The 26,199-nt window shown below is 35.8% G+C and overlaps 1 protein-coding gene across 7 annotated transcripts in view; it reads right to left on the bottom strand.

The window, feature by feature from the left end:
* SS18 (SS18 subunit of BAF chromatin remodeling complex) overlaps nt 1–26,199 on the bottom strand; it is a 75,658-nt gene that overhangs the window by 21,782 nt on the left and 27,677 nt on the right. For all 7 annotated transcript variants that reach the window (XM_059039402.2, XM_059039400.2, XM_059039398.2 and 4 more), the window contains exons 4-6: nt 17,053–17,206; nt 12,752–12,973; nt 249–416 (exon numbers count right to left, since the gene is read on the bottom strand). In XM_059039402.2, the coding sequence (XP_058895385.1) occupies nt 249–416; nt 12,752–12,973; nt 17,053–17,206 (544 nt within the window). The remainder of the gene's footprint in view (nt 1–248; nt 417–12,751; nt 12,974–17,052; nt 17,207–26,199) is intronic.

Below are 26,199 nucleotides of genomic sequence, written 5' to 3'. Positions count from 1 at the left end.
CGATATAAAATTTTGACGTAAACTTTTCCCAGAAAAGAATAAATAAAAGATAGCTATAAACCAGGAAGTTCATATCCACTTTCTGTGACCCTTTGTACCTACTATACCCACTACCTTTTAAAGAAAAATAATAAAATATGATTTTTAAAAATCAAGAAACAAAAAGCTCTGACTTTGCCTGTATGAAAAATTCATTAAAATTTAAAGGCTTTCAACTACTGTTAAAAATTTTCCAAATGGAATCGTACCCTGTTGCGGTGGTCTATAGGGAGGAATCTGTCTCTGTGCCATCATATGATTGCCCTGGTTAACTTGACCCATCATTCCCATAGGTGGCTGCTGGCCTTGGTAATGCTGCCCACCTCCCTGCGGCATATTGTACTGTTGAGAAGGAGGCTGCTGGTGCATCATTGGACCTGAAAACAGACAAAACATTATGCATGTAACTTTTTGCATATAATTTTAACATCTTAAGAGAAATACAAATATCTTTTGTTATCATTTAATCCCTAAACTACATAATTTATTGCAAGGTAAACTGACTTCAAGTAATAAAAACAAACCTTTGAACTACAGTTCACATGCCTAAAATAATCTGCAAACAAGGGAAAACAAGTAATCCATGGTAGTTGATTTGAATTCCACTGGAGGAATACTGTAACAATTTCTAAAAAAACAGAGTGTATATGATATATGAACATCCTGAATGTATATATTTTTTTATTATGTACTATATAGTATTTATCTGTGCAATCTTTCTAAGATAGAATCCTTATGCTACATAAGAAAATATGCCAAAACAAAGTAAACCACAAAATCACACAGCAAATCAGTAGTCGAACTAATGGAAAGAAATCTAATTTCACTGTATCCATTTTTTTCCCTTTTTCAATGACCAGTCATTATATAATGGTAGACAGGGAAACTACAAACACATTTATGAATATACCCCTTATATTGGTGGAATTTCATAAACAACTTTAAAACAAAAATTTAAAGGTCTTCTTTCCTTTCTCCAACTTTAAGATTTATAAACTAAAAAGGTCTTCCTGAAATCAAAAGACTATACAGTGCTTCTTAATAAGCTCTAACACACACATACACAATCAAAAACACCTAGGCAGAGAACTACAATAAGCCATAGACTTAGAAATCAGAACTATGCGGTTTCCAAAGTGAGTAATATCGAGGTAGCCCAACTACCACTGCTACATATCACACTGGCAACAGTAGAAATATATCACATGACATAATGAACAATGGCCATAAAGTTCTGTGTTGTCATGTAAACATGTAAGCAGCTCCTCAGAGATTCACCAGGCTAAGTTATGGTATGGGGAGCCCATCATTTTACCATTATAACCATTACTGTCTGAGAGGTATGTATGAGTCATCCCCCAATTTACTGCCTAAATAGCTACATACTCCCCCACTTTACTGACTTGGGGAAAATTTAAGAAGTACAAAAGACAAAGAACTAGAAAACTTTTACAGGCAAAACTGCCCAGATGAGCCAAAAGCTCATTATTTATATAAAAATTCAAAACAAAACATGCCCACCTCTTTAAATATGTTGCTGACCTACAATAGCAGCAACAATGTGAGCAGAAAGAACTCACTCTTTTCCAGTTTGAAGAACTGGTTATCTAAAGAAGTATTAATTTATCAGAACTAACTCTTTTTTTTCTCCTACTTGCCTTCTTCTGTTCTTCTACTTCTTTTCAAATTCCTTTTTCCTTCTAATTTTGTCATAAATATAAACCTTTCAAAGGTTACTCGGGGACTTTTTTTTTCAACAATAAACTTAATAGTAGGGATAAGGTGGCTCAATGGAGAGTGGAGGGGAAGAGAACTTGACACAGAATATGCACTTAACACTACTAGACATGCTTTCACATTTATTTAATGTAAATCACTAACAACTACCAAAGGTAAGGATCCTAATTTTCAAGTTTTTAGCCAAAGAATCCAAATATCAAGATCATATAAGCTAATAGATATCAACTGGGAATCAGGCATAACTCAAGTTTGATTTCAAAAGCACATTTATTCTACTGTTCTTCACTTCCTCTACTGAAGCTATTATGCAATTTAAAAAGTTCCAAAACACGAACTACTTTAACTGAGGTTACAATTTTTAAAATATATTTTGTATATAATAAAGTACTGAATACTAGCATTCATAATATAGTAGGCAGCATGATTGGCCACTTATAGAATTCATTTTTAGTAAATGAAGGTTTTGCCTTCTCTTTCTTCTCCATCACATCACTGATTAAAGACCTCTTGTCTTAACAGAAGATAACTATAAAATTAAAGCATATAATATGCACTGGAAGCAAAATTAAAAATAAAGGAGAAAGAAAGCAAAAACACAATAGCTGGGGGAAAATCCAAAAGAATAGAATAACAAAATTCCAAGCTCTGCTGTAAAGGAGAAAAGTAATTCTAGTTTAAGCCCTAGATAGAAAAGACCACGCCACTTGTGCTTTATCTTTGGGGACTGTCGGCACTTCCAATCCCAAAGAGCTCGATTACCACCCTTCTTTTATTCTCTGTCACTTCTCTCCCTCTAAGGATCCCTGACATCATTCAGGATCAAGCCTAAAATGGCAGAGAATGAAGGAGGAGAGCACTGCTAAAACATGGTACTTTTCATCTTTTCCCTTGAAGCCTTATCCATTAAAAAAATTACGACTTCAATTCTGATTGTTTAGGAAGCATATTATTTTTCTTATGATAATGAAATATGCTACACTGGCAAATAAATGTATGTTACCTCTTGAGATACTAATGGAAATAAGAGAGCTAAATCTCAAAAGGTTACCCCCAAAATAAGTTCTAAAAATTTGTGCTACAGAGTGAAGATTATAAAATAAGTCTATTAAAATCATTTTCTACAAACAGTGACCTCACACATTACCGTATGCTTAAAGGTTATGCTTTATCTTTTACATAAATCATTCTGATGCTAAGATGAACTAAAAGTGTGATACAAAGATCCTACTAATGTCTTAGTTATCTATAATATGCTTTTGTAGAAGTGTTTTAAAAGGACATGTAACAAATGTACATCACCCCATTATTTCTTTCCATTTTGAGCTTCACACCCTAACAGATATTCTATGGAAACAATGTCCTATATCTTAAACACATGTAAAATATTCCCAAATCACCGTATTTTACATTACTGGAATTCTTTGCTCCAATGAGACAGTTAATACTTAGTTTTGTCTCAAGTTACTTGTTCAAAAAGAAGAATATTTTTAAGACTCAACTATAAAGATAACAGTAAGCTTTGCACAGCAACGGACACCCAATGCAGACAAAAATAAGGTAAAATTAATTTTAAAAAATAAGCTTTAAATAATCTGTGAAGAATTTAGAACTATATAATTTCTAAAATTCTATATACATATAAATATATACATACATGCATATATAATCATATCTTGAGATGCAAACCAATACACTAAAACTCTGTAAATCATACCATTAATCTATGAATTATTTTAAGTGAAGGTTAAAAATGACAGCTAACAGTTAATGAGCACTTATTACGGGCCAGGCATTAAACTAAGAGCTTTCTTTTTTTCTTGTTGCGGAGCACGGGCTCTAGGTGCACAGGCTTCAGTAGTTGTGGCACACGGGCTTAGTTGCTCCGCAGCATGTGGGATCTTCCCGGACCAGGGCTCGAACCCGTGTCCCCTGCATTGGCAGGAGGATTCTTTTTTTTTTTTTTTTTTTTTTGTGGTACGCGGGCCTCTCACTGTTGTGGCCTCTCCCATTGAGGGGCACAGGCTCCGGACGCGCAGGCTCAGCGGCCATGGCTCACGGGCCCAGCCGCTCCGCGGCATGTGGGATCTTCCCAGACCGGGGCACGAACCCGTGTCCCCTACATCGGCAGGCGGACTCTCAACCACTGCGCCACCAGGGAAGCCCTGGCAGGAGGATTCTTAACCACTGTGCCACCAGGGAAGCCCAAGCTAAGAGCTTTATGTCTGTTATTTATCCTCCTCAAACCCTACGAAACATGTAGTATTGTTATTAACTTCACTTTACAAATAAGAAAACTTAAGGCATACAAGCATTAAGAACCTTACCTAAAGTTGCATAGCTAGGAAATGGTGGTGAGAACTCTAAAGCCATGCTCTTAACCATTATGTGTACCTCTTCTTCGAAGTCAAATCATACTTCTCCCGTGTAATATCTCCAGGAAAAGTTCTATGTAACATCATCACTCTAATAATAAAATCCTAGAATACAAAAGTTTCTTCACTTCATCTATTAACTCTGTTATAGTGACCACGAAACCACGTAGATAATACCTACTCCAAGCCTATTTTCTTGTTCGTATTTCATCATCTGCTGCTCACATTTTACTACTTGTTCCTTAACCATTCAGTCTCAAACTAAACCACTTACAGCTCTCATTTGAATGTATTACTAATGGTTTATTTGCAAAAAAAAAAAATCCCTGTATTCGAGTAAGTTCAATTAGCTCACTCACCTATTAAATAGCCACTTAAAGCAAATAGGATTCTTTACTTACCAAAAACGTACATCTGTTCTCATCAAGAGTTTTAAGCAGTTCATAATAAGACATTTAGATTTAACACCAAGGATAAAAGAACATGAGCCAAATAACTAAGAAAATCCCCGCAGCTTAGTAAAGTCACTGTTAACTAGTACAAACTTAGCTGAATTTCCTAGAAACCAATGAAGAAATAGAACCATGATAGATTTTATCTAGTAAAAAGAACAGTTCATTAAGAGATACAAACTTTTCGTAACATGAAGTTTTTAGAGAAATCTCATGAAAGTATTAAAAAGTACTGAAACATAATAGTATCAATAATTTTTGTTATTGTTAGTTTCTTCAGTAGCACAGACCATCCTTACATGTACTTCCTTACAGTAATTATTTCTTAAGGCTGCGATTTTCAACTGTGGGTGATTTTGTCCCCAGGGGACGTTCAGTAAAGTTTGGAGCCAATTTTGGTCATCGCAACTGGTGTGGGGGGTTGCTACTGTCACCTAGTGGGTACAGGAAAGAAATACTGCTAAATATCTCATGATGCACAGGACAGGTCCCGACAACAAAGAATTATGCAGCTCAAAATGTCAATAGTGCTGAGTTAAGAAGTCCTGGATTCTCAAGGGCATAATTCTAAATCACAGGCATCTCTACAAACTAGTCTGAGAATTAGATTATGTATTCAGTTTTCTGGTGATTGAAACTTAGAAAAGGGATGTGTTGTGGCTTAATAAATCCAGCAAAGTAAAAAGCTAGGCAATTTCTTAGCCAACTTCTCTTAATAGTTTCAACTATACTATACAATATTAATTCAAAAACAAAGTCACTGTTAAACATCTATTGTAGAATGAAAGGCATTCCAAAAGCTCTAGATTTATGGGACACAAGTGACAATCTGTTGTGAAAGTAAGGTCCTATCTTGTCCAAGTAGAAAGCCATGGAGATGGGCTATATTAGAACATATAGCTTTGTGTCACTTAGCATGAAAGCTGAAAAGTTATGAACCATCAGGTACAGAAGAAATGATCCTGCCTAGAAAAAACTTCTGAGGGAATGGACTGTAAATAAGTATGAACTTGGAATGTTTGTAAAATGTTAATTTCTAAAATTTACCCCTAGAGATTCTGACTTAACAGGTATGGGGTGGAGCAGACAAATCTTGTTTTAACAACTACCCCAGATGATTCTGATCCCGGTAGTCTTAGGATCACACATTTGAGACAGAGGTGTAATGGAAACAAAGTAACCAATTGTCCCCTTTTACCATAAAAGCAGCCAGATTATAGTTCATGCAAAATGGTTAAACTGGATTAGAACTGCATCCCATAAGGGCACCTAGGATGTTAGCTATAAAATGAATCCCAAGGAGTAAATGTTACAAATACGTCAAAACCCAGTGAATGATACACTTAAGATCGGTGCACTTCATTGCATGTAAATATTACCTAAAGAAAAAACTATTAAAAGAAAAAAGAAAAAATTTTAAACGTTGAGCTCTAATGATAACGCAGACTAAAGTATTCATGGGTAAAGTGTACTAATATCTGCAAGTTACCCTGAAATGCATTTTGAAAAAGATGCTATTAATGGATGAGTAGATGGATGGACAGATAGACAGTTAAAAAATAATTCAACTAGAAAACGGGCAAAAGACATGAAGAGACATTTCACTGAAGAGGATATAGAGATGGCAAATAAGCACATGAAAAGATGTTCAGTATCAGTAGCCACTGAGGAGATGCAAATTAGGACCACAATGAGATGTAGTCTACTACACATTTTTAGAACAGCTAAGATAAAAAAGAAAAAAACTGACAATACCAAATGCTGACAAGGACTTGGCAAAAGCAGATCTCTCACACATTGCTGGTGGGATGGTAAAATGGTAGTTACTTTGGTGATCACTTTGGCAGTTTCTAAAAAAACCGAATACATAACTTATCATATGACCTAGCAATAGCACTCCTGGTTATTTATCCCAGAAAATGAAAACCAATGTCCAAACAAAAACATTATTATGTACACGACTGTTCAGAGCATCTTTATTTGTAAAAGCCAAAAACTGGAAACTGAAATGTCCCTCAGTAGATGAATGGTTAAACTAACTGTGGTACAGCCATAACATGGAATACTACTCAGCAACAAAAAGGAATGAACTGATACATGCAACAAGTTGAATAAATATTAATCATGCTGAGTAAAAAACAGCCAACCTCAAAAGGCTGCACACTGCATGATACCATTTATGTAGTATTCTGAAAATGACAAAATAATAGCAATGGAGAGAAGAGCAACAGTGGTTGCCAAGGCTTAAAGATGATTGCAAGGAGGATACACAGGATCTCTCTATATTACCTCTGCAACTTCCTGTAAACCTATAATTATTTTAAAATAAAAAATATTTTAAAATGAGTCATAATGAAACTAAGTTTATAATCTGTTGAATAGAAATTCATCTGGATTCTGTCTCCCAAACCTGAAAGGTTTTGGTATAACTGACACTCATCTGTTTTCTCTGACTGTACCTGACAGGCTCCTTCTTTGGTTCATTCATGGAATGACAGCCAATGGATGACAATACAACAGACAAGGATGCTAGATTTCTAATTTGTTACAGCAGCAGGAAATCTAGCTAATCTATCAGTTAACAAATAGGATAAAATAGTGAACAAAACATGACACAGTTCCTGAATTCATAGAACTTAAAGAGTCTAGGGAAAAATAATTAAACAGATATTTACAAATAATTATGTAATTACAGGTACTCAAACTGTTGCTACCAAGAGCCTAAGTACAGCTTACTTACTATCCATAAGTGGACTGTACCCTGTCTGTGGAGTAATTTAAAACTTATAGTGCAAGATTATATAGGTGATTTTATTTTATGCTCTATGCTTTTCCTTCTTTTCCAAATTTTTCATATCAAATATTTTATAACCAGAAAAATGTCATCAGTGGGGGAAAGATTACAATCTTGAAAAACCCATCCAATATAGGAATAATGATCAAATGTTTAAACAAAGCATCTAGTCTGAACTACAATGTAATGGTTGTGTATACCTAAACTGTAACAAAAAGAAACTTGCAATATTACCAATGTTGATTTACCAATTTTAACAGTGAAGAAAGATGAGTGTATGCACAATTCTCACTCATTCAAACCACTATGGAGATACACATATTTCTATGAAAGAAAATATTTGAAATAATTCTTTCATTTGTAGATATTCTATGTTTTACTTGAAATTCAGTATAATATCACAGTGTTTTTTATATTGAAGATTTACTAAATTTACTAAACTGAGGATTCCTAAAGCTCCTGAACCTGGTTGGCGGGAGCTTTGGAGCATGCCCAGAAGGACCAGAGACTGGAGACTGAGATAGACACCGTGGGCAATCAATCAATCAATCAAATCTACATAATGGAGCCCCAATATAAACTCTGAACATTGATGGAGGTTCGGGTGAATTCCCCTGGTTAGCAATACTCCGTGTGTACTGTCACACACTGGACCAGGAGAGCAAAGCATCCTGACTGCATGAGGAAAGAAACTCTGCATTCATACGTCTTCTGGATTTTTCCCTTGGCTGATGTTAATCTGTATCCTTTCACTGTAATAAATCGTAACTCTAAGTATAACAACTTCTGGTGAGTTCTGTGAGTCTTTCCAGCAAATCACTGAACTTGAGAGTAGTTTTGGGAACGCTAGACTTGAAACTGGTATCAGATATGAAGCCAATCTTGGGGACTGTTCCCTGTAACTCTGCAGTTGGCTAGACTCAGAGGTGACAGAAGTCTTGGGGACTTTGACCTCAAACTCCTCCCAGCAGCTCAAATACATTGCTCCTGCAATTGTCCCTTTCCTCACTCTCTTGCAGCATCAGTTGCGCTCTCTCCAATGGATCATTCCTATCAGTATACAAACATGATTTAGTATCTTCCCATCTTTAGTTCAAAAAGATGCTAGCTCCAAACTGTCATGACGTAACTGATGTTTCACAGCTAGCGTCTTTTCTATAGCTTGGCAAATTGGCATATTCCTTTTTAAGTACAGACCAACTTCCAGGGCTTCCCTGGTGGCGCAGTAGTTAAGAATCCGCCTGCCAATGCAGGGGACAAGGGTTCGATCCCTGGTCCAGGAAGATTCCACACGCTGCAGAACATCTAAGCCCGTGCACCACAACTACTGACCCTGCGCTCTAGAGCCCGTGAGCCACAACTAGTGAGCCCGTGTGCTGCACCTACTGAAGGCCACGCGCCTAGAGCCTGTGCTCCGTAACCAGAGAAGCCACCGCAATGAGAAGCCTGTGCACCACAACGAAGAGTAGCCCCTGCCCGCTGCAACTAGAGAAAGCTCACGTGCAGCAATGAAGACCCAACACAGCCAAAAATAAATAAATTTTTAAAAAAGAGTACAGATCAACTTCCAACGTTTTATCCTTTGCACTTTCAACGTTAGGAAATGTCTCCAAGACTTTCCTTAATACAAAATATTTTGCTAGTCTCGCTTTCTCTGGGACATCTTCGTTCTTTCATCACAGCCAGTTTCCTCATTTACATCAGCAAGTTCACCTTCACTGAGGACCTGCAATGCAGATCTAGAGTCTCTCAAATGGCAGCCGTGTCAACATTCCCAAGGTCAGCAATTCCTTCTGTAATTCTACTTACAAAGGACTTGGATTTATTTCCCGCAGTATTACTTTTCATTTCTTTGTTAGACTTTTATCTTTGTTGGCCAAGGCCCTCTTTGAATTATCTATTTTTATAAAATAACATGTATCTCTGGGAGCCAAGGAAGCAACACAACTCCATGCTTTGCTGTTATGTGCATAACTGATGGATGCACAGTGATCAATCACTGACAGAATCTGAAAGTGACGTGAATGGTCATCGATCATGACACTCATAAATACAGTGATTTGTGGACTGAGGAGACAGCAGCCAAGTTTGTGCTTTATGCAACTACTCACAGTTAATACACCATGGTAAGTGAACTCTGAACCATGTTGTTCGGCAACAGGTGTTATTTAACTAAACTGTGGTAACAGACGTTCATGCATATCAGAACTCTGCAACAGCAGGCCTGCCTGTATTTCCAAAGGATGTGTTTCCTCATGCACGGAATGAGGATAACGACAGTAGCTACTAACACAAAGATGTGTACAGCTCTGATCAGATAATAAACCACTGTATAATAACAGTAAATATATAACAGTCCTGGCTATGGTAATACATACTTTTTGCCTTCATATTTACAATAATAAAGGTACTGAAAGAAAGATTTCCCACTACTCTAATGCCAAGCCTCTAGATCAGATCATTATCACTTGCAACTTATTAGCTAAATGAATCAAAACTTTCTTAATACTATTCAAACAAAATTAAAGCCAGAAATAAATTAGATCTATGGTTAAAAATGACAATAGCCAATAAACTGATCTCCAGTTTTTATTACAAAAAAAAAAACCCACCTTGTTTATTCTAACTGATTTTATGTAAACTATACAATTACCGAATTAGGATTTTTAAATGCCATCATCTCACTTAATCTTACTTAAAGAAATTGAGTGAGTGAGTCAAAGATCCCACACACGGTAATCTATGCGGCCAAGACTTGGATCCAAGTCTGAAGAATTATATACCATACCTGGAACTTGTGAAATACATGCTTTAACACAAATATAACAATTTGTGCAAATCCTTATACTTGAATATGGAATAAGTAAGTAAAACGGTGTTAAATGTGGAAAGCGATAATCACTAATGCTTGGGAATGAAAACTATGCTGATTCTATCAAATGCTATCTGTTGGTCCAGAAAGCCTTACTATTCCAATTTGACTTTTAAAGAAACATCTTTAAGGCACTAACTCTGTCTTTCCGGGTTATCACATAACATCTGGTTTCAATTCCTATTCACTGAAGAGACAGATTTGTATGCCTACCCTCAGGTTTTGTTCTAGGCACCAGAACAAAACACTGTGAACAAAAGAGGCAAACTTCTCCCTTTGGGGAGCTTTTTGAATTCCAGTGGAGCTGACGCTCTCTCTACATGAGTGAGTAGATCCAGTACGTAAGAAGACAGTGATTCACTCTGAACACAGGTCTTACTCCTAAAGTTCAAAGTGATCGTCACTAAACTTTATCTGGATAACAGTGAAAATAACACTGAAAGTTTGTTGGATTGACTATTTACAACATTTTCCTAGCAATTTAAGAAAGAAATTAACATTAAAAACTTGCTAAACCTTTCACTTAAAAGCAGTAGTCCTCATAAGAGAACTTAGAGGGAAATATTCTGCTAAAATAATAAACCTAAATGCTGAATTAAAAAATATTTCAGTTTTCTCAATTCATAGATATGTATTAAAACCACAACTTAAAAAAAAAAACTACAACTAAAAGTAGGCACCAATTACAATGCCACTGTCATATAAACTCATTTTTCTTTTAAAGCTAAAAAAATAGTAACTTGAAATTTTTATAATGACCATGAACATAGTAATATATAATCAGAAAATTTAATAGGACCAACTTTTTGAGCAGCTTTTTGAAATGACATGTTTTGTGTGGTAGGTCTACATGTTTTTATTATAATAGCCTTTGCATTAATACAGTTTTTTTTTTTTTAGTTTTTCACATAGGGAATACAGTCAATAATATTTAACAATTTTGCTCAATGACAGTTGGTAACTAGATTTATCGTGGTGATCATTTCATAATGTGTGAAAATATCGAATCATGATGTTGTACACCTGAAACTAATATTGTATGTTAATTATAACTCAATAAAATAAAAATAATTTTAGTTAAAAACAAATAGAAAGAATAGTTGGTCCCTATGTTTTGAACAAAAATTTCCTATAAACACTTCAAGTCCTTTCTCCAAAAACAGTTAACTATTTTCTACATACACACTGCTGCATGCATTATTTTTTCTTCTTCAGATCTTATGATGTCATATCAAACCATGCTGCAGCAACATCCATTTTTGCACACATCCTACCTTTCCTTAACTATAGTTTCTAAGAAGTGTACCATAACTACGGCGGTTGCTGTAAAGAATCACTACCAATTTTTCTGCTTTTTCTTGGTAACCAAACTGTACAGAGAAACATCTGAACCCCCTTCTGATCTAGCACTGACTGGATTTTGCTGTTGTTTTGAACCTTTAATTGATAGAATAAAAAACAAACAAACAAAAAAAACTCCACCATGGGCACTGAACAACTTTTGTGAGGAAAAATAGAGCAAGTGCCAGTTTTGTGAAGCTGCATTCATTGACAATTTGTTCTATTATCTCCCTTTGTTTCCGGTGTATTTTATCTAAATTAAAGAAAATATCTTTATTAATATTTTAAAATTACAATATATTATTTCATCAAAAATCATGATCAACAGATTAACTTCCTTTTTCTGGGTGTACTTTGGTGATGTGTTTTTCATAAGCAAAATCTAGAAAAACTTTATTGCAAATACATTTAATTCTATCTTAGACTCTTAACCTCACCGCATTTAATAACTGAAATAGCTTTAGGCTGGCAACAGGCCAAATGTTTTCCCAGGCAATTAGCAGAACAGAGCGCCACTTACTGGTTTTTAGTTATTATTCACAAGAATACTTAAAAGAGAAACATGATAACAGTTTCATTCTCTGAGGCTGGTAATAAACTTTAATAGACTTCACACCACTCTAAGAATATAAGAATAGAGCAGCACCTCCACTGAACATTCTAATAACAAATTATGTTAAAATTACATTTAATGCTGAAACACAGCATCAGAAAACATTAAATCAAGGGAAATTCATAGAAATTAATATATTCTTCACAAGTAAAATGAACCATAGAACAAATGTTTTTTAAGGAGTGTACTTACAAAGATAAAATTGTATTTTCTCAGTTTTCTAGCTCTAACCGAATGTTTGGTTATTCATTGATTAGCTTAAAAATCCAAAAATATAAAATCTCAAACTGTCTAAAAGACATAGAAATAAATAAGCTTAAAAAGCTAAATTGAGCATTTTAATTTCTAAATGTAAAAGGAAAAAATTATTTTAAGCTGGTTTCTAACTTGACGTTTCTTTTCTATGGGTATGATTGTTCCTCACTTCAAACTTGTAATTTTGCAAATCAGCTAACATTTTGAAAAAATTGTTTGATTTTCAAAGGCTAATGGAGCATCCTAGTCAAGAATTTTATAAAGCTTACATACCTTGGTTTGGCTGAATATTCATATTTGGTCTGGGGCCATAGTTTCCCATCGGCTGCCCTTGACTCATGGTCATCTGGTTCTGTACCGGCATGCTCTGGGACGATGGCACGGAATGGCTGTAACCTCCCATGGACCCGTGGCTACTTGAAGGCATATTCATGGAACTGTTTGTCATATTGAGTTGATTGGGTCCAGGTCCCTGCATAGGCATGTGGTTAGGCCCTTTGAAGAAAAGTGATCAGAACCAAAATATGAAAGTTAAACAGATGATCTATACAAAAGTACCTTAAAAAGCTTATTTATTTTTTTGCATTAATGTAACAAGAGCACAAACAATAACCTGAGTAATCAATAGCAAACAAAGTAAATGCTTTACATGAATGATAGCAAATACTGTGAGGTGGACATTATTATTATTTTACAAATTAAGAAACTGTTGCTTTTGAAAAGCCAGGAACATTCTGGAAAAAAAAAAAAAGTAATGAAGGAGGACTTGCTTTATAAGAGACCGAAACATATAAAGCTGAATTAAAAGTATGTAGTATTAACACATAAATGAACTGATTAACAGATCAATAAACCTAGAGCACAGTCTGAAAGTGACCGAAATGCATTTGGTAAATGACAAATGCATTTGTCAAATTTGGTAAATGACAATGGCGCTGACATTAAGTATCAGTGAGCAAAAGAAAAGATAATTCAATAAATGATGTTTAACAACTGAGTAGATATCATCAGGTTGGGCCCCTACCACATTCCTTCTACCAAAACTAAGTCCAGATGAATAAAAGAATTAAACATTAAAAAAGAAGAAAAAGCAAAGAAATCATAACAGAGTATTTCAAAATGGAGAATTTAAAAAATAATCTTGGACTGTAAGGGCCTTTTTAAGTATGCCAAAAAACCTCAGAACCACAAAAGATTTATCAAGTAGAGTACATAAAAATAAAACATTTGTAAATGACCAACAAAACAAAATTAAGTAATAAAAAGATAAACTGAGGGGCTTCCCTGGTGGCGCAGTGGTTGAGAATCCGCCTGCCGATGCAGGGGACACGGGTTCGTGCCCTGGTCTGGGAAGATCCCACATGCCGCGGAGTGGCTGGGCCCGTGAGCCATGGCCGCTGGGCCTGCGCATCCGGAGCCTGCGCTCCGCAACAGGAGAGGCCACAGCAGTGAGAGGCCCGCGAACCGCAAAAAAAAAGATAAACTGGGAAAAAATTATTTACAAGAAATATCACAGACCAAACTACTTACTTAACATATAAAGCAAGTAAAAGACCACCAGCAGTAAAAGGGCCAAGTATATGAATGATCACTTCACACGAAAACTACAAAACGGGTCATAAAACAGGAGAAAATTGCTTGCTTTATTTAATATAATAAAAAGGCAAAGTAAAACTATGAGATCCATTGTTCACCTTTTAGATTTGCAAAGATCAAAAGTTTTGTTCCAATTATATTATGAAGAAAAAAGCATTTTCAAACTTTGTTGAGAGAATATAAATGTATAAATAAGTCTACTATAAATGGGTCTACTATTTTTATGTAAACCAATATGGCAATAACTACCATATTTTAAAAGGCAATATAGGCCTTCCCTGGTGGCGCAGTGGTTGAGAGCCTGCCTGCTGATGCAGGGGACACAGGTTCATGCCCCGGTCCGGGAAGATCCCACATGCCGCGGAGCGGCTGGGCCCGTGAGCCATGGCCGCTGGGCCTGCGTGTCCGGAGCCTGTGCTCTGCAACGGGAGAGGCCACAGCAGTGAGAGGCCCAAGTACCACAAAAAAAAAAAAAAAAAAGGCAATATACCTTTAGGGCTTCCCTGGTGGCACAGTGCAGGGGAAGTGGTGCTGATGCAGGGGACACGGGTTCGAGCCCTGGTCCAGGAAGATCCCACATGCCATGGAGCAACTAAGCCCATGCACCACAACTACTGAGCCTGCGTGCCACAACTACTGAGCCTGCATGTCACAACTACTGAAGCCCACGCACCTAAACCCGCAACGAGAAGCCACCGCAATGAGAAGCCCGCACACCGAAACAAAGAGTAACCCCTCGAAACTAAAGAAAGCCTGCATGCAGCAACAAGGACCCAACGCAGCCAAAAATAAATAAATAAATAAATAAATAAATAAATGAATGAATGAATGAATGAATAAAAATAAAATGCATATACTTTTAACCTAGCAATTTCAGTTCCAGGAACTTATCCTATAAATATACTAGTTTTTGTGTGTTACGTATATGGATGCAAAATTGTAAGTTTATCTGTTTACTTATTTATTTATATTTTACAGGCATAGTCACAAGAGCATAACTTTTAACACCAGAAGACTAGAAATAACCTATATTTCTATCAGAAGGGAACTGTCCAAGTAAATTAGAGGCATCCATAAAAAAGCATGTAATGCAGTCATCAAAAGGAATGAGGCAGCTCTTTATATACCAAGTGGTCTCCAAAATATATGTTTATATACTCATGGTCTCCAAGAGAAACCTTAAGAGGTAAAAAAATGATATATAGTAATATCTACTGTATGCTACCATTTGTGTTTTTAAAAAAGAATAAGAAGAAAGAAAATAGAACGTATACATGCATATGTTTTTCAAGGATAACTGGGTACCAATGCCTGTCTGGAACAAAGAGTCTGCATAGGTAGGGGCTGTATGCCTTTTTGTACCCTTTTTATTTTGGTGCCATAGATACATGTTATCTAATTTTTTTTAATCAGTTAAATGTATTTTAAAAGGAACCTAAGACTAAGAGGATATACGAACAAGATCAAACAGCATATAAGAAGCACTACAACTTACATTATAAAATATTAAAAACAAAACTAAAATCGGAAATTAAAAGTCTAGTTACAAATTTGTGTGCATAGAAAGGTTGGCTAAATACTATACAAAACTTATTAAATAAAGACAATATAAGTAACTGGACTTCCAATTTCTCCTACACCTAACTGTAAACTCTGTAATTATAAATTGTTTTAGAAGCTCTATGGTATTCTGGACAATCTAGGTCATAAGTGGTTGAAAATCTCTGGCTCATAAAGAGTATATCTTACCTCAGACAGCCTTAAACAAAAACGGAAACAATGTGTCCTAATGAGCTAGATGTGGATTAAGCAAGAAGCTTGCTTCTGACCACAACCAGACAAGTAGTTACCTCTTTATTCCTACCTCCACATGGTGGAGGGCCACTGAGCCATGATCGTGGAAGCCTTGGCAGGAAAGAGAAGGTTGCCACCAAGACACCACAGCCCTCCTACATGACCCATCACACATCAATCTCCTATAAGCCAGGCTATCTGGCCTCTTTTGCTCCATTTTTTACACCCATAGTCCCTGGACACCAATGCTACCAACCAACATAATCAGTTAAGACAACACTATCCTAAGGATGCTAATATTACTAATTTTAAAAATAAATTGCTCTGTTATTTTAATTTACTCTCTATATTGCTATTTGTTTAATACTTTCTTTTTGCTAATGAAAACAACCTTTGTCTTTAGAAAGTAAAAATATGCCCCACCAAGAATTATAGGTATGGGTGTGACTGATGTTACAAAAACAAAATAGTTTAAAGATACTGATACTTTTCAGATTAAAATTTCAAACCAGCAAAATAAATAAGCATCCAATGGTCTGAAAGATATTTTAAGTGGCTCTAAACTTAAAATGGATAAATAGTAAATGGTTCATTATATAAGAAAGCTGACACTTTTCAGCTTTTAATTTTGCTTCAATATCAATTTCCATATTTCTATTATACTATAAACATATGTATTCATAAAAATGCATACTCAGTTTCAAAAGACCAGTGAGGAAATACTAAATACATGAGCACTTTAGAGCTTGTTTTGTTTTTTCTCCCCATGTGTCTTTTCCAGCAACACTGTTTCTGAGACCAATAAATGTTTAAGTAAATACAAAACTCAAAGAAATGTTACACATTTTTATAAACAGATCTTAATTCCTAAGCCATGGCACAATGCCTTTTTTCCCCCAAAAGCTTCTAAAGCCAGCTGTATTGCATAGTTTCAGACAGACTAAATTTAGCCAGTTCTGTTCATCAGAGGAATGCTGTGTGTCAGCTACATCAAAGCCCAAGGGCAGCCTGATAAACACTGAATACAGGTCACGTAGCTCTGTAGCTAACAAACTCTAAGAGAGCTTGGACTCGGGGGCATTCAAAGCAGTTTTGTCATCAACAATCTAGTATCCCTTGAGCCCCCACGTCGTTTCAGTTGCTAAGCAACTCCGGTGTTAATGTCTTAGAGGAGAAAAACTTACCAGGCATCTGGCCGTTCATCTGGTTCTGCATGTGTGGTGCAGGAGGACCCCCAGCTACCATTCCATCTGAAGGCATGTTGTGTGAGCGTGGAGGTGGGGGAGGGCCGCTCTGATTCATCCCTCCAGGACCCATAGGCATATTCTGTGTGGGTGGCTGAAAGAAGACAGTTTAGTAAAACAAGAAAAACAGTCAGACTAATATACTAAAGATGCATATGGTATAACAGTTGCCTATACTATTCAGCTGAATAGGGAAAAAAACACAAATGCATTTCAACTTATTCTAATGCATTTTAACCATGGACTTATCAACATATTTAATATGCTCCAAAGATTTCACAAAATCGTTAGCATGAATATATCATCCGACCACCTTAGACCAAAAGAACACCACGATTCAAGTATATTCTACTTTACAGTGAAAATTAAAAATTATAACATTCTATACAAAAAGAATTCTTATTTATTTATGTATAAGGATTTCTAATGTGCCCACTATTGTTTTTATTTAAATTATGTTTTAAAAATTAAGTCTCCTTTAATTATTATTAATATATTTGGATATGTTTATTATTAATGAGGAATTTTACCTGAAAAGATATAGTAACAAAAGACTAAGGACCAGAAGCTTCAAAATGTGATATATTTTATACTGTTTGAGGAGGAGGAGTGGTTTTGGAGGGGGAATGTTTTAAACCGCAAAGACTCAGCTCAGCCCAACATTTTTGTGCCGACTACTCCTATGGATTGGAAACATAACTGATGGCCTCCAAGGGTACAGAGACAGCTGCCTCAAAAGGATGCCTTTGGCAAATTTCCTAATGAAAGTGTGAAAAAAATCACTGACTAACCTTGAGAGTTCACAAAAGGGCGAAAGGAAAAACACAGATACAAGGTGCTCTGTAACACCTGGCTCCCTTCTTGGGAATATTTGGGTAGAGAAAGCACATAGTTAGTTTCTTTCCAAACGCCAGTTTTTTAATCCTACAAGAGGATAGGGAAGTATTGTTTTTTACAAATCTATTTCTGCCTTCTTTCTCTACTTGTCTACGTTTTAAACATAATGTCCATTCCTAGAACTTCAGTCATTCTCTTCCTCCCGTATGTTTACTGTGTCTGTACCACCCAGATTTTGCGCAATCCTCCCTGGCATACTTACCAGATATACATTGTTCTTTAGACATCACAGTAAACACTCAAATCTCCAACCACCTAATAACCACTAACATTTACAAAATTAACCAAGTACTACTCTAATAGCACTCATTCCAAATTCATAATCTTAATAACTTCACTACTAAATCCAATCCAATAATTGCTCATTAAATATTTTCTCTTCAATTCTTATCTTAAATTCTTCATCCAATTTTTATTCTTTAAACACTTTGTTCCATTTTCAAAAAACTTACTAAATATCAATTTAGTGTCACGTATCTCACTTTAAATCATCCTTTATCATCCTTCAATATGGCGGACTTGGCCCTCTTGCTTGAAAATAAAATTCCTTTCTCCTATATCCTTGTCCAGATTTTCTCTTGAAAATTCATGCTCTCACTCTCAATAGGTATCAGTTTTTCATTTTCTTGTGATTCAATTCATGAAATATCAGTATGCGTGGTTCCCATCATAATAGACTAGATTGTACCAAACCAACCCTCTTGCTAATAAAAGTTATAAAATCTAGACAAATGTAGAAACCATTTGAAGGCATTGAAGAGTAATGTACACAGAGAGGAACAAGAGGGGCTACAACTCTTGAAAGAAGGGAAAAATAGAAAATCAGCCCCATAATCAACTTGGCTTTTCCTTTACTTTGCTGTGTAACAGGAAAATAGAGTCCAAGTAGAAAGTGGCAGTCCTACTAGACTGAGAGAAGACAGAATTTTTGGCTAACAGCTGAAAACTAAAGAACCAAGTTCCAGAGAGGAAGAAACACAGAGGGGTAAATTCAAGAAAACTAGCAGAAAAGAGCAGTTAGGAAGCAAAAGAGCTGAGACGAGATTTCAGCTTCTGCCCAGTTCGAGGGAGACAAAGATTGGAATGTAGGCCCCACCAAATCAGAAGGGCCTTCAAAAATAATTCAGTCTCTCTGTTGAGACTTCAAAAAAGCCTCTCCTTGGACTAAGGTCAATATTGAAACAGATCAGCCCTAACAAGTCAATAAGCCCTCAATTAAAAGTTACAAGACATTCTAAAAAAATAAGAATGGCCAACACCCATTAGGATGGCTATAATAATTTTTTTAAAAAAAGACTACAGGGGCTTCCCTGGTGGCGCAGTGGTTGAGAGCCCGCCTGCCGATGCAGGGGACGCGGGTTCGTGCCCCGGTCCGGGAAGATCCCACATGCCGCGGAGCAGCTGGGCCCGTGAGCCATGGCCACTGAGCCTGCGCGTCCGGAGCCTGTGATCCGCAAAGGGAGAGGCCACAACAGTGAGAGGCCCGCGTACCACAAAAAAAAAAAAAAAAAAAGACTACAGAAAGTAACGTGTTGGCACGAATGAAGAGAAAAAACTCTTGTAAATGCTGATGGGATTGTAAAAGGGTGCAACTATTGTGGAGAACACTTTAGCAGTTTCTCAAAGAGTTAAACATAGAGTTATCATATGACCTAGCAATTCCACTCCTGGTATAGACCCAAGAGAACTGAAGACATACATTCACACAAAACTTATATGTGAAGGTTCACAGCAGCACTATTCATAATAGCCAGACGGTAGAAAAAAACCTAAATGTCCTTCAGCTGATGAATTGATCAACAAAATGTGGTAAATATCCACACAGTGGAATATTATTCAACCACAAAACCACAAAATGGAATGAAGTAGTGATACACACTACAAGATGGATAAATCTTGAAAACACTATGCTTAGTGAAGAAGTCAGACTCAAAAGGCCATACATTGCATGATTCCATTTATATGAACTGCCCAGAACAGGCAAAGCCGGAGAGACAGAAAGTAGACTGATCAGTCTTTGCCAGGGGACAGGCAGAGGGGAGAACTGGGTGGGGTTGACTGTCAATAGTCATGAGTTTTCTTCTTTGGGGTGATGGTGTCCTAGAATTAGATAATGGTGATGGCTGCATAGCACTGTGAGTATACTAACACCCACTGAATTGTATATAGGGATTCCTCATTTTATTGTGCTTCACAGATACCATGTTTTTCTAAAAATCAGAGGTCTGTGGCAACCCTGTGTGGAACAAGTGGATCGGCACCATTTTTCCAACAGCATCTGCTCATTTCGTGCCTTTGTGTCACATTCTGGTAATTTTCACAATACTTCAAACTTTTTCATGATTATTATATATGTTATGGTGGTCTGTGAGCAGTGCCCTTTAATGTTACTACTGCAAAAAGATTATAACTCACTGAAGGTTCAGATTATGGTTAGCACTTTTCAGCAATAAAATATTTTTTAATTAAGGTATGTACATTGATTTTTAGACACAGTGCTACTGCGTACTTCACAGACTACAGTACAGTCTAAACATGACTTCTATATGCTCTGGGAAACTGAAAATTTCTGTGACTAGCTTTATTGCAATATTCACTGTATTGTGGTGGTCTGGAACTGAATCCACAATATCTCTGAGGGGTGCCTGTACTTTAAAAGGTTAAAATGATGAACCTCATGTTATGCAAATTTCATCTCCATTAAAAAAAAAAGAGTAGATGGACAACAAATAGAAATAATAGAAAACAGGAGAAGACACATAGGTCATTCATATTTTAGAGTTATCTGAGACTTTAAAAATGACTGACTGATATATTCAAGGCAGAAAACAAACAGGACAAATGGAGAATTTCAGCAAATCCTAGAATTCTTAAGTCAAAGGGCGCAACAAACATATAGAAAATACAACACATCAAAAAGATACAAAGGAGAGAAAATATGAACAGAAAGTGTGAAGACATGTACGTCATGGTGAAAAGGCTTAAAACAGATCTAACTGGAGTTACAAAAGTAGAAGAGAGGGAATTCCCTGGAGGTCCAGAGGTTAGGACTCAGTGTTCTCACTGCCAAGGACATGGGTTTGACACCTGGTCGGGGAACTAAAATCCCACAAGCCATGCAGTGTGGCCAAAAAAAGAAAAAAAATGTAGAGAAGAGAAAATAACACATAAGCAATAAGAATACTGCTCAAGAATTTTCCAAACCTAACAAAAGACATGAGTCTCTAGCAAACGTATGAAGCGCTACAAACCTCATCAGGATATGAAGAAAACCATGGCTAGATACTTCAAAGTCCTAAAAACCAAAGTCAAAGTGAAAATCTTAAAAGTAGCCAGGGAAAATAAAACACATTACCTTCAGGTGAATGGCAATTAGACTAAAAACCTTTTTATCAGAAATAATGGAAATAGAATATTTTAAAAATGACATCTTTAAAGTGCTAAGACAGAAAAAGAAAATAATCAACAACCAACCTAGAATTCTATACTAAGAGAAAATAACCTCCAAACACAAAAATGAAAACAATAATAGTTTCAGATGAACAAAAGCTAAGATAACCGGTAACAAATGAAGAGAATTCATCCAGCTAAATGAAAATGGCACAGAACTAGAGGGATTAATAGGAATGGCAAGGTAAATAGGTAGATAAATAAAAATATTAACATTTAAAATAATAGTGGGACTTTCCTGGTGGCACAGTGGTTAAGAATCCACCTGCCAGTGCAGGAGACATGGGTTCGGGCCCTGGTCTGGGAAGATCCCACATGCCGCGGAGCAACTAAGCCCGTGCGCCACAACTACTGAGCCTGCGCTCTAGAGCCCGCGAGCCACAACTACTGAGCCCACGTGCCACAACTACTGAAACCCGTGTGCCAAGAGCCTGTGCTCCACAACGAGAAGCATGCGCACAGCAACAAAGAGGAACCCCCGCTCACCACAACTAGAGAAAGCCCACGTGCAGCAACATAGACCCAATGCAGCCAAAAATAAATAAATAAATAAATTATATTAAATTAAATAATAGTAACAATGAATAATATAGTTTAAACATATGTAGAAATGTAAAATATGACAAGACTAACATAAAGGACAGCAGAATACATAAAGTTATATTGTTGCAAGTTCCTTGTATTTTTCAGCAACTGTTAAAAAAGTACAAATTTAGAGCGGAATCTAATAAACCAAGGGTGCATATTGTAATCTGTTAGGCAACTACTTAAAAATGCATATGCACATATAAAAAATGTATAACTAAAAAACTAGAAGAGAGGAACAAATAATGCTTGATTAATTCAAAGAAGGACCAGAAAGAGACAAATAGGAAACTAGTATCAGGGGGATAGACAGAAAGCCTACTATATCATGTTCAACATTAAATGTATATAGACCCCTCATTTCAATAAAATAACAAAATTATTTTTTAAAACACTCTACTATATTCTGTTCACAAGAGATCCACTTTAAACTTAAGGTTAAAAGAAAAAGACTACTATGTAAACTCTAATCAAAAGTATGGTGATGTAACCATATATTAGATAGTTGACTTAAATCAAGAAATATTACTGGGGGGAATTCCCTGGCAGTCCAGTTAGGACTCTGCTTCCACTGCAGGGGGCATGGGTTCACTCCCTGGTCCCTGGTTGGGGAACTAAGATCCCACAAGCCACGTGGTGTGACCAAATAAACAAAATAAATAAAATAAAAAGAAATACTACTAGAAATACTAAAGGGATAGTTTATTATAATAAAAGGATCAATTCAACAGAAATGTAACAATCATAAATTTGCATACATCTCATAACTGCAGTTTCAAAATCTATAACATAAAAGGAAAAACAGAATAATCCATAATAATGGTTGGAGATTTTAATATACTTCTTCTAGTAACTGACAGAACAAGGAGACCAAAAAAACAACAAACAAATGAAAAAAAAAAAAACCCTGAGAATATGAGATTTGACATCATTATTAACAACTCAATGTAATTAACATGCATAGACTACTATATGCAACAATTGCATAATACACATTCTTCTCAAATACTCAAGGAATATAGACCAAACTAGGTCATATACAGGGCCACAGGGCAAGTCAACAAATAACAAATGATTGAAATCTTATGCTGTATGTTTTGAGCACAGTGAAATTAAACTAGAAATCAATAACAGAAAACCAATATCCTGTTAGTTAATGAAGAAATAACAATGGAAATTAGAAAATACGTTTAACTGAATGGTAATGAAAATGCAACATCAAAATTTGTGAGACACAGCTACAGCTATGCTAAAGGAAAACTTATAGCTTTAAAATGCATATTTAAAATTCATTTTTAAGAAAAGTTGAAAAATTAGTGATTTAAGCTTCTACCTGCAGTAGCTAGGAGAAGACATCAGTCAAACCCAAAGTAGTATAATGAAGGAAATAAAACAGACAAGTACTCAATGAACCATATGCAATCTTCCAGAGAACACAAAAATGCAGAACACAATTCCCAATCCTTAATGAGGTCACCAAAACTGACACCAAAACCTCAAAATGACATTACAAGAAATTTACAGGCCGATATTTCTCATGAACAAACACAAAAATCCTAAACAAAATTTTGCAAATCAAATACAGACTGTATTAAAAAGACAATGCATTATATAACCAATGGAATTGATTCCAGGAGTGCAGGCTGATTTAACTTTTGGAAATTAATCATTGTAACTCACCAAATTACCAAAATAAAATTCATATAATCATCTCAATAAAGGAAAATTATCTGATAGAATTCAACACCCACTAAAGACTTTAAAAAATAGGAGCATCCTTAATCTAACAAATCTAGTTTACAAAAAAAATGTATACTCAATATCATCTTACTGATGAAATACTGGACTTTCAAGAAAGAAAACAAGAATTCAGGAACAAGACAAGAATATCCATTAACACCAAGTCTATTCAACAAAATAAACCAACAGACAAATCAATAGTATAAAAAGATAAAGTAGGAAAAAAATAAGAAGGAATAAAAGATTGGAAAAGACATATAATTATTATTCAAAGAAGACATGATTGAATGCATAGAAAACCCCAAGAAAATCTGTAACAAACTACGAGAATCACTAAGGTAACTAGAGACAAGGTCAATATATAAAAATCAACTGTATTTCTATATATCGCCAATAAACTAGAAAATTAAAATTTAAAAGATGATACCATGTATGATAGCATCCAAAAAAACTGAATAGCTAGGAACAAATCTAGCGAGAGATGTGCAATACTTCTACACTGCGACACTGTTGAGAGAAATTAAGGAGTTTACTAAACAGAGGGATATGCCATCTTCATTGACTGGAAGACTAAATATTGTGGAGATATCAGTTTCTCCAATGTTGACTTAAGAGATTCCATGTAATCTCAATCAAAATCCCAACAGGCTTTCTGTAGAAATTAACAAGCTGACTGTAAAATTTATATGGAAATACAAAAGACAAAATAGCCAGGACACTCAAGGAACAACACTACCTGCTGCTATAATTAAGATATTGGTTGGTGCAAGGACAGATAAACAGACCAACAGAATAAAAAGACCAACAGAATAGAGTTGAGGAACAGTGTAACACATAGTCACCTTACAACAAAACAACTTATATTCAATGGGTAAAAACTGATCTTTCCAATAAATGGTACTGGATAAATTGAATATCATATGAACAAAAATGAACCCTGACTCCTACCTCAGATCATAAACAAATTTAATTTGCAATGAATCACGGATAGACAAACTTTTAGAAGAATGCATAGGCATATCTTCATGACCCTGATACAAGAAAATATTTCTTAAACAAGATTCAGAAAAGAAATAAAAAAGAATGATAAATTGGATTTCATTTAAATTAGAAACGCTGTTCATCCAAAGACATCATAAAGAGAATAAAAGAGCAACTTTCGAACTGGAAGAAAGTTATATATATAGCCAATAAAAGATTTGTATCTAGAGTAAAGAACCCCTATAAATAAATTTTAAAAAAGAAAACCCAATGGAAAATGGGCAAAAAACAGGCATCAGAAAACTTTACTGGAATGGCAGCATTGTTCTATATCCTGATTGTAGTGGTGGTTACATGGATTTGTCAAAATTCATCCATCTATACAATTTAAATGAATGAATTTTATTCTCTGTTAATTATACCTCAAATGTCATTTCCTCAAGGAATACCACCAGAATCATCAGCCCCCATTATCTGCACCCTTAGTCCTAGATGCCCTTCCTTCATAGCATTTACAATTGGCACTTAAAATGTTTGTGTAATTAATTAATGTCTGCCGACCACACTATATGATAACTTCTGTTAGGACTGAGTCCATAATTATTATTTGCCTACCACTGTAGCCCCCAATCATCTAGTGTAAAATATGGTACTCAATAAAGATTTGTTAAATGAAAAAATGATTTTAAAATACAGCATTTCAAAATTAAATCGGGGCCAGTATCTTTGTGGTAATTTTCATGTTTTTTAATTGTCAAAATTGCCTATTCTACCTCCACATCTCCATCTGGAAGTCTATCAGACATCTCAACTTAAAATCTACAACACTGACTCCCTGATAGCTCTGCCTCAGCCTCAAATCCCTTTACCCAACAGTATCAGCTGATGGCAATTTCATCCTTCCAGTTGCTCTGAAAACCATGGGGTCATCTTTGACACTTTTCTTCTTACACTCTGCCCCCTACATCCAATTTTCAACATATCCTTTGAGCTCTACCTTTAACATATACTCACAATTTGACCACTTCTACCACTACCTCTTCTGCTACCAACCACCCTGCTACCAGCCACCATCACCTCTCTCATGTTGATTACTGCAAGGGCCTCCTTACTGGATTTCCTGCTCCGACCCACACTTCTCCATAGTAAATTCTCCACACAGTAAGCAGAATAAGCTTATTAAAATATACCAATTCACTCTTTGGCTCAAAATCCTCCAAGGGCTTCCGATTTCAGAGTGAAAAAGTCCTCACAATAGCCTACACAATAGGTTCTGTTCATATAAACTCCTTATTCTGTCCCAGCCACAACAGCCACCATGTTGTTCCTTCAACAAGCCAGGCACAGTTTCACTTCAGGAGCTTTCCACTGCTTCTTTCCTCTGCCTAAACCACTCTTCCTCAAGTCTTAGCTCAGATGTCACCTTCTTAAAGA

The sequence above is a fragment of the Kogia breviceps genome, chromosome 15, assembly GCF_026419965.1.
Source record: "Kogia breviceps isolate mKogBre1 chromosome 15, mKogBre1 haplotype 1, whole genome shotgun sequence".
NCBI lineage: Eukaryota > Metazoa > Chordata > Mammalia > Artiodactyla > Physeteridae > Kogia > Kogia breviceps.
The sequence above is the reverse complement of the archived record's forward strand: the minus strand, read 5'-3'. Positions and strand labels throughout refer to the sequence as shown.